This window comes from Hyalella azteca, unplaced genomic scaffold, assembly GCF_000764305.2.
Source record: "Hyalella azteca isolate HAZT.00-mixed unplaced genomic scaffold, Hazt_2.0.2 contig5640, whole genome shotgun sequence".
Classification (NCBI taxonomy): domain Eukaryota; kingdom Metazoa; phylum Arthropoda; class Malacostraca; order Amphipoda; family Hyalellidae; genus Hyalella; species Hyalella azteca.
The window spans coordinates 250,990-261,830 of NW_025935823.1; the positions used below are offsets into that span (position 1 = coordinate 250,990).

The 10,841-nt window shown below is 36.8% G+C and overlaps 1 protein-coding gene across 1 annotated transcript; it reads left to right on the plus strand.

Annotated features, from left to right (window-relative positions):
- The first annotated feature begins 542 nt into the window (after positions 1-542).
- LOC125177921 lies at positions 543-3,683 on the plus strand. The gene is made up of 4 exons (XM_047880592.1): positions 543-846; positions 1,171-1,293; positions 2,463-2,657; positions 2,877-3,683. The coding sequence occupies exons 1-4, from the start codon at positions 543-545 to the stop codon at positions 3,086-3,088; spliced, it is 834 nt and encodes a 277-aa protein (XP_047736548.1). The 3' UTR covers positions 3,089-3,683.
- The last annotated feature ends 7,158 nt before the right edge of the window (positions 3,684-10,841 follow it).

Genomic DNA, 10,841 nt, shown 5'->3' on the forward strand with positions numbered 1-10,841 from the left:
TTCCTCAGACAGCTAGCATTTAGTTAACAATTGTTACTTTATTTTCAGTGGTTCCGTTGTAATCACTGAGAAGCTAAAAACTTGTCTATCAAACATCGCTTCCTGATTATACTTATACGAGTAGTAGTCTCCTACTCAGAATACTATAGAGCGCTGGAGTTCTCGAGTATGTTACAAAAGAGTTTATTTAGCTATGTTTATACGGTGATTTTATGCGTAGAAACAACTGTGATCGACAAGGCAACTTTGGTTTGAACATTCAGAGATTAGTTGACTAGCTTTTCTGCATATCTTCTATATTACATGGTATATATTATAAATAATATACAAATAATATACTATATATTCATATTTGAATTATAATATATTTTATATTATTTTTATATATACCTATAAAATATATTTTATAATATACTTATATTATATTTATTTTATATTATATATTAGTTTGAATGATGACTATTGGGATGTACAAAGCTGTGTTACGGTTTATGAAGTCTGCCTATGATTTTCAGCGCCACGCCTCACAGGCACCCGGTACGATGGTTCTTCGCTTGTCGTTACTGGTATCTGTTCTAGTCTGTGTAGGTGCCACGTTTCCTGAGAGGATATGGGAATCGTGCGTCACAAACCAAACCAAGATACGGGCCAATACAGCACTGCAGCAGAAATCTATCGCCGTATCGTCTGAGCGATTCTGTGTGGCTTTGACCATAGTGAACGACTGGGCTGACCTGCTGTGCTACGACGGTGGAACGTGCAACCTGTGGGGGTTTGATGCTCTCTCGGTGGGGGAGACTGAAGTAAATAAAACTGGCGCCTGCAAGATGACGGCTTTTCTAAAACGTGAGTTTCTTTTTCGCTGATTTCCAACACTTGTGTACTTTTTATTAATATATTGAAGCATATTCATGAACAAAGGCGATTTTAATTAAATTTGAATTTTTCATTCGTGCTTTTAAAACTTTCGATGAATCATAACCAGTCTGATATTTTAGGTTGGTTATGATTCGTACCTAAATATGTTCACGAAACTAGAGATTGGTGAAACCAACCCCCATGTCATTAACCACTGTTTCTAAAGAGCAAAATTCTGCGAATTACAATTTAGTAATATGAGTAATCATCATTAAAATAAACTGTTTTGATAGATTTTGCCTTCACTGGCAGGATGCGTTAACCCATCGCAGCCGACAGCTCGACGGCTCTTTGTGGGCGAAGGAAGTTTCGAGAAGACCTGCAGCAACGGGTACAAATATACCTGCTATGATGATGGCGTCGTTAGGCTTAATGGTGAGACTCTTTACTGACCGATTAATTCAAAAATACCTAATAATTTATCTTTAAAAATTCATTAATTTTTTTATCAGGTAATTGATTAAAAGAACAGTTTTCCTTAAACATTTATCCCTAATGGTTGGATAACTTACTCTCAGCAATTATTTGCTGAATTGTTGTTAACAATGGAACAAATGATTCATAAAATTGTTTGAATAGTTGAATGGTCAATAAGCACTTATAATTATTATAGATGATTTCCGGAGATGATTTTTATTAATATTAAAATTACTATCGATGATTTTTCTATATTATTGCAGCCAAATGCTGAGGATGAAAAGCGGTCATCGTTTTCATTTTTCTCACATGCTATTTTTCTCACATGCTTTTATTTAATTCCATTTTTTCTATTTCTATAAAATGACTTTCGTCTCACTTGCTATTTTTCCGCTGACGCCAAAATCTTCTTGTAATTTATATTAACTTTTTAACTTCCTAGCTATTGTTTCATTGTAAATTTCTTTTTCCTATGTACATTTTCACTCTCTGATTCATGCACTTCTGTTGTCAACAGAAAAATATGCATGAATAACGATTTGTAAAAGTTTTAATCAAAACATTACTAAAATTCACGATTGGATGATATGGCAGCCGAAATATCAACTGTAACCGAGCATTTGAGACTAATAAAGTTTTTTTACTAGTGATGAATGGAAAAATTTAAGAAGTCAGAGGCATAATATTTAATATATGACGACTGTTCAATGCAATTAATCTGAAAAGACGAATAAACTAATTATAATGTAACGAAAGAATCTTTACCTGATCACTGGTAGAGATATAACTTTGAGGGCAAGGTCGTCATCCAAGAATATAAAAGATTGTAATTTGTTGAGGTTATTGGTTGGTGAAGACAAAGCACTCATAAATACTGTTGCGGAATTCAATGACCACATTGCAATTGATTATCTAACTCTAATGGTGCTAAACTTCTTGAGCAAGACTTCAGTCAATGCGCTCTATCGGTTCAGGCACAAAAGGTTATTAGGCTTAATACCGAGAACATTACTTCAGTCAATGCGCTCTATCGGTTCAGACACAAAAGGCCATTAAGCTGAACTCGGAGACCATTTTGTACTTCCCCATCACATATCCTTTTCAATGAGTATTTTTTGTTTGAACAGACACTGCTCGAGTGAAGATGACCGCGTGTGGCGAACACGGGTTCATCTCGACTTCGCTAGGCTGCCTGCTGATCGTGACGACGCGTTTGACATACTCGGCTGCTCGTCAGAACTGCATGGACTTCGGCGCCGATCTTTTCTACCCCAACGCTGCACAGGACGTCACACAACTGAGCTCGATCCTTGCTGCTTACGGTGATACTTGCAGTCATTTCTCCCTATTAACTTGCAGTCATTTCTCCCTATTATTAATGTTTTTTTTAGTTCGTTATACTGTGTATTCGGATGGTTTACGTTTAAAATATCGCTTCTGCTCTTATTGTCTATTGTCTCTGTCTCCAACATAAATATGCCAATTATTGTGCTTATGACAGCGATTTTAATCATGAATAATTTATTTACGCTTCATTTTAGCCTCGTCGGGAGACTTCTGGTTCGGCGCAACGAAATTCACAGGTTCGTTTACGTGGCTCAGTGGACGAAAGGTGGAGTCGATAGAAATATCTGGCTTCTCTGCCGGCTCGTTGGAGCTCTTCGGAAAAGGGAAAGCAGATAACCATTACAAGCTTTCCGATGACGATTGTGAAGCAACTCTGGCGTCATTGTGCCTTGCCACGACATTTTAGGATTTACAACGTTTGAAACAATTCGGACGCAAGGAATGGAAGTGCATTGATGGTTACAACTAAAGTAGGTGGAATTAATTCATAACAATGAATTCGGTATGAATGAATAGGACCACAATCCGTCCTGACACATGGACCAGAAACCGTTCCGACAATTCAGACCAGAAGCTGTTTCGACACTTCAGACCTGAAATCGTTCCGACACTACAGACCAGAAACCGTGCCGGTACTTCAGGGTCAGAAGCTGTTCCGACACTTCAGACCAGAAACCTTTTCGACACTTCAGACCAGAAACCTTTTCGACACTTCAGACCAGAAACCGTTCCGACATTTCAAACCAGCACCCGTTCCAACACTTCAAACCAGAAACCGTGCTGGCACTTAAGACCAGAAACCTTTTCGACACTTTAGACCAGAAGCTGTTTCGACACTTCAGACCAGAAATCGATCCGATACTTCAGACCAGAAACCGTTTCGACACTTCAGACCTGAAACCGTTCCTACACTTCAGACCAGAAACCGTGCCGACACTTCAGACCAGAAACCGTGCCGACACTTCAGACCAGAAACTGTTCCTACACTTCAGACCAGAAACCGTGCCGACACTTCAGACCAGAAACCGTGCCGACACTTCAGACCAGAAACTGTTCCGACACTTCAGACCAGAAACCGTGCCGACACTTCAGACCAGAAACTGTTCCGACACCTAAGACCAGGAACCTTTTCGACACTTCAGACCAGAAACTTTTTCGACACTTCATGTCAGAAACCTTTTAGATACTTCAGACCAGAATCCGTTCCGATAACTTCAGACCAGAAACTTTTTCGACACTTCAGACCAGAAACCTTTTAGATACTTCAGACCAGAATCCGTTCCGATAACTTCAGACCAGAAAACTCTCCAGAGAACACTGCACAGTGCACATGCTACTTCGGGGCAGTGAATATAAGCAATCATTAGCGCATACATGCAAATATTGATTTGCAATCAATTAAAATAATGTGCAGTAATTAAAAACCTTCAGCGTGTTGTTATGACGAACTCGATCAGAGCCACGAGCCATAAAATGTCTAATTGATGTGTCGTATGTGGATAATCGATGCTAATATTTAGAGCTACATCTTGTGAATTTGCCTAAAAATGTTAAATAAAATGGTAGGCATCAACTCGTGAGGGGTTTAATTAAGATTAAAAATTCATACATCACAAGCTAACATCAAGACATTAGAAAAAATGAGAGTATTTGTAACGATTAATTCAGTCCATCTTAACATTTAGTGATAAGATAATATACTATATCATTTAGTGATAATTGATATAATGAATAAGAAACATAATTGATATAATCTACTGTCAAAATGGAAATTGGAAAAATACCCTCATTTTTTTGTCCGGGTTATGATAGCATTTACTGAACGATGTTCTCGCAGAAAAACAATCTGGCAACAGCAGAAACACTTCTTCAAGTTTCGGCTCTATGAAATACCGGGAAATAGTTTATTTGCGTTATTTTGCCTAACAAATTAACAAAGATTAAAATTAAAATTAAGTTATTTGGGTTTCCGTAATAAATAGCTTATGGTGAAAAACTCGATAATCGTTGAAACGCGATACAATTCCATTATGTGTCGAGAAATTTGGAAAGATAATTCTGCAAGTTGCGATGGTGAAATACAAAATACAGAGGAGAAAATGCTATACATTGTGCAATTGTTATAGAAAAAAGTGAAGCGTTCCAATGTAATAAAAAATCTGAGAAAATCTTCATTATTAAACGATAAGGTCGAATTAATGCTATAGCATTTATGCTAAATATTTTTGATATCTGACTCACAACTAATTGAATTTAATCTCAGTAATTATTAATAAAATGGGTATGAATACCTTAAAAGATGCATAGGCCTATCATACATTTTTGAACACGTTGAATAAAGGTATGAACATCGTCAAGTTGTTCATATATTTTTGAAAGAATTTACCCCAAAGCCATTGACCCACAACTGTCGCTTATAATTTCGACGTTTATGATCTGGAGAGATTTACATGATGTATGAGGCAAAACTGAGAATATTTAGAAAGAATCAGACTGGCTGGTCCTCCACAGAAAAGCGAACTGGAGTGAAGATACTTTACATGATACTGTACAATAATTTGAAAGTAACCATTACTAATGTTTACTAGCTCAACCATTACCAATGTTTCTATACTGCCAACGCAACGCTGTAAACATAAATAAGTTATTCAGTCAATTAATGATCTACACCATAGCGCTCCACAAATGGTCGATGTCAACTGCGACATATTGCTGCAAAAATGGACGATGTCAAATCCAGTTAGTGCTATATACTGTAAATTGCAAACGTGAACTGCAGTATAGTGCAGCATAAATGTTCTATATATGCTGCAGTACATTGATACTGAAATGGTCTAAGTCAACTTTATTATTGTAATGAAAATTCCGTTCATGATAACTGCACTATAGTGATCGGATTTATAGCCCTCATTCACGCCACTTTTCTTAATTTAGAACTAAACAATAGATAAATACGATATTTTGCCTACAAGGTTTTCAGCCAGATTAACGTATTTTAATAATTATCAAGTAAAATGACAAAACTACTAAAGATGTTCGTGAATTATATTCATAAATACTTTGCCATTAACAAGTTTCTCTTATAATACTCTGGATGTTCATGGAAGTAATTGAGATATCAAGCCTCTTTGAGACATAATTACTGAAGGTGCTGGACGTATGTTTTGGATCTTCTGAACAACCGACAACAAAAAACTCATAGACGAAGTAAGAGCAGAGAAAAGGATTTATTCTTTCATGATGGATAAATAGCAGCGTTTGGTCATAAGAGAGCTGCGTATAGCACGAGAAACCTTGATGTGGCTGGACGTTATTTCTGGGACGACAATGCCCACATCAGCAGCAGGCCTGCCGTGCCTACAAATGCTTCAGTGTTAATAACAGATCCTGAGTGAATAAACACTCATGAAAACAAGTCATATCCATGAGTGATCATAATATCTGTCCGTAAATATCTCCTAGGACTCAGAAAACACTGGAAAAGATTAATAAATTTGTAAATTTTACAAGTACTTAGATTTCTGGGCTGAATGTAGTAGTTGTTTCAGAAAATAATAACGTAATCAGTGATATTCATACCCACATACAGGGTGTCCCAAAAAAACGCTACTCAACTTTGAATGGCTGTAACTCGAAAAGTAATATAGTTAAAAAAATTTGGAAGGTCAGGATTTGTTCCCTATGTTTTTTTCTATCTGCCCACCTAAAATTAGACAGATCGATGTAGCCATAAGCGTTTGATAGAACTTTCAGTGACGTGTGCTAAAATCGTGCTTGCGCAAAGTTTTAGTAAGATCACTTTGCATAATCATTACGTTGTCTTGACATGTTTTCTTTTTGCTGTTTTATTTTTTGTATTTTTGATGAGACAAAAACATGGCAATCTTTGGTGAGAGGCAATCATGACAATCTTTGGTGAGACACAACCATGGCAATCTTTGGTGAGAGACAATCATGACAATCTATGGTGAGACAAGAACATGGCAATCATTGGTGAGAGACAATCATGGCAATATTTGGTGAGAGACAGTCATGGCAATCTTTGGTGAGAGACAATCATGGCAATTCTTGGTGAGACAATCATGGCAATCTTTGGAAGATTGCCATGATTGTCCTGATTGTCCAAAGATTGCCATGATTGTCTCTCACCAAAGATTGTCATGATTGCCTCTCACCAAAGATTGCCTCTCGCCAAAGATTGCCATGATTGTCTCTCACCAAAGATTGCCATGTTTTTGTCGCACCAAAGATTGCCATGATTGTCTCTCACCAATGATTGCCATGATTGTCTCTCACCAAAGATTGCCATGATTGTCTCTCACCAAAGATTGTCATGATTGCCTCTCACCAAAGATTGCCATGATTGTGTCTCACCAAAGATTGTCATGATTGCCTCTCACCAAAGATTGTCATGATTGTGTCTCACCAAAGATTGCCATGATTGTGTCTCACCAAAGATTGTCATGATTGCCTCTCACCGAAGATTGCCATGTTTTTGTCTCACCAAAGATACAAAAAATAAAATAGCAAAAAAAAAACATGTCAAGACAACGTAGTGATTATGCAAAGTGATCTTACTGAAACTTTGCGCAAGCACGATTTTAGCACACGTCACTGAAAGTTCTATCAAACGCTTATGGCTACATCGGTCTGTCTGATTTTTGGTGGAGAAATGGAAAATAACATAGGAAATAAATCCTGACCTTCCAAATTTGTTTAACTCTGTTACTTTTTGAGTTACAGCCATTCAAAGTTGAATATCGTTTTTTTGGGACACCCTGTACATCATAAAATACGAATATTTTCAATCTAGAGTAAATTTAGTATCGCTGTTCTCGAGAAACCATCATTCGACACCCACATGACGCTGCTGACAAATCCAAAAGTTTTTTTCGATTTTGCTGCTGCTACTTCGTGATGAAATTTGACAGCCTTTTTTTGTGTCTGAAAATTTTCGAACTTTTGTTTGGTTTGAGGCGCACCGCAGCATAAATACGATGCAAAAACTGTATGACTCTATAAATTTTTAAACTGAACTTGCAAGTCAACTTGACAGTAAAATGTTTCACCAATTCACAAATACATTTGGCCACTGCACAACGCTCTACCAGTCCACTAATCATCAGTGCATAGCCCTGCTAGTGCAGGAAACTCCCGCGCGTTTTATCGGAGTTCTTCACTGACAAAAAAAAGGGTCCACATTTTTATCCCTCTCTCTTCACCCGCTGTCACTACAATGTAACGATATTGTGAGTGTTTACGAAGGCCTTACAATAACTCGTTGTGGCCACAACAGCTCTAACGTAGCAGCCCCCTTTATGTAGGGGGCGGCACCTGGATAGGACACCCTCGTATGAGGGCATAAATGGAGGGCTCGGCTCCCTCCCTCGACACAGCGCGCCTGAGAGGGCTGAGGTAGGCTGGCCGTGCGCTGTCCCGTCACTGTGTCCCCAGCTACCGTGACCGCAGCACCTGCCGTGCTGCTCACGCTCCTGCACTCTGGCGTTCTGAAGTGGAAAAAACACCCACTCTTGCTTGATTATTCATTTGACTGGGATATCAGGTGTAGGTGGACATTTTTATGTTGCCGGTTTTTATAACAGAGATCACGGGATATTTTGCAGCATTACTTATTTAATCTGGAAAATACTTTTCCATAATATTATCATTACAATAATTAAATTAATATCGTCCAGTATTTACGTACTCTGCTCAAGTAAAGAACATCTAAAATAGGTATTCAATATTTTTCTGGTTGGTTATAAATCTTTAAGCAGGTTTTCTCCCTACGTACTTATATTTAAATATTTCAGAGACTGAATTACAGAGCATATCCGAAACATTGCTAGTGTTGCCATAACTCTTGCGCGTCATTACACTAATAAAAGAAACGACGTTATTCGTGTCTTTGTAATACATTATACATCAAAAATCTCAAGCCATTAACTAGCCGGTGAATCATAAATTCAAATATTACTCAGCTGCAACACATTACCAGGATTTCTGCGGTTGAATCCCGTCTTCGACACACCGCTCGGTGAGTAGAAATTATTTATATATTTTACGTAGAATCACGAGGTGGATCTGTTAACTTTAATGACACATCTTTAATTGTTAAGCATTTGCAGAAAAATTTATTTTCACCAGGTCGCTGGGGGAGATACTGTTCCTCTTACTTGACCATTGCCACCAATCCCGCACCATCGCAAACCAGAAACTCATAGCATATTGGCAGGTCTTTAATTTATCGTAATATCAATAAAAGTTATGGCTTTCCGAACAATCGTAGTTGCCTAGGCCTATTTCGGAAATACTGAGAACTTTAAGGAATTCGAATTTTGCGTCGCAATTCCATCCCCGAAAACTGAAGGTTCTAGAATTACCGTAAATTCATTGTTGAAATTTAAAACTTTTCGGAGCGAATTCTCAGAACGTGAATAAGGATTGGTGCAGTTCTTCATCCCTTACTCCTAAAGCCATAATTATCTCATGTACGTGTTTCTAGGATCATTAAGCATATGCCGTTATTCGTAAATATCTTACAGCAACAACAAAATTTCTCTTATATAACAAATATTATTGAAGAGTTCATTCATAAACCAAACTAAATTCGAAACTGAGTCACTCCGTTCTAATTATCTAGGAAATCTAAATTTTTTAAAGAAATAGAAACTTAAATAAATTAATGTAATACCATTGAAGACAAATATAACGGTTAAATCCCACCATTGAAGACAAATATAACGGTTAAAATCCCAATAAATAATTTTATCTAGTAACGCCTTGTAACGTCATGATGGTGCGCCGGCCTCTACACAGTCCAGCAATAAACGCTCCGACGCGAGCAAGCGGCGGTCGGTGATCAACAAGCAAGCGGCTCCCAACGACCTTTGATTAGTATAGTATCATCGGCATTAAAGAGTAAGCCTGGATAGGCCTGTCGCCGATTCTTGTGCTTTTCTTGACTAGACTGGCCTTTTGATCAGATTTTTTCAACGGACGGTAGATTTAAAATCGATTCTAGATATCAGTTGTTCAGTAGGGTACGAGGCATTTTAAGACTAAACATATGCTCTTGCATGGCCTTGTCTAGTCTGTTCTTGAACGCGTTCATACTCGGAGCGTCAACAATATCTTCAGGGAGGCTGATTGTACCAACTTCGATTGAATTACGTGAACCAGTCTTCAAACTTTTTCATTCAGTTGGTGAGATGAAAATTGGTAAACGTAAAAATGGCTATGAGGAATGAAAAATCGTTTTGTTCGTCAAAAAAAAAAATTGTTAAAAAAAGTTCTCCAAATTGGGCTTTATTAAAGAAAATACAATCTTTTGCAATATTCCGATTCACACAGTAAGAATTGATTAATATTCTTTCAAATACTAGATTGAAAAATTAAATAAAATATAACCTCACACATATAATAAAGATTTAATTCAGTTGTTAATTTCTTACTAAAATTAACTCATTTATATAGTGGTATATAATGTCGTATATATAGGTTACATAATACTAATATATGTCATATATAAAATAATATATTGCAATATAACATAAGTCATATTTAATACCTATGTTTGCGTACAGACGAGATGCCAGCAACTATATATACATATTTTCATTCTGGCTGTGAATCGATAACAATATAAGATATAAATTTAATTCGAAAAACTAATACCTGAGTTCAATTCTAAACATCCAGCCCAAAATTACATGCAACTTAAAAAAAATTCAGGAAAATTACAAATGTTTATATTATTTGGAAATGCTTCCCTTGCTTTCAACGTTTTCATAAATTAGGCAGGTTTGGTTAACGTAAAGACATTCTTATTAGGTTCGTCATGGCGAAGAACTTAACTCGATACTAGTTTGTCGAAGTAAAGTCATATCATATACCAGTATTGAGTCACATTCTGAAAATAATAAATTGTTGTTGAGATATCATCTGAACGTAAATCATCCATGATCCTTCGTTCAAAATATTCTTTGTTGTTTGACAAGATGACGAACATTTTGTAGAATTATCGTTACATTATCTTTTTTAAAGTAGCCTATTAAAATTGTACCTTAAAATGTGTTCCATTAATTCACGTAATTACTGAGGCTAATTTAAGCTTGTAGAGTTTGGTATTAAGAAGATTGCGCATAAATTGAATGTAA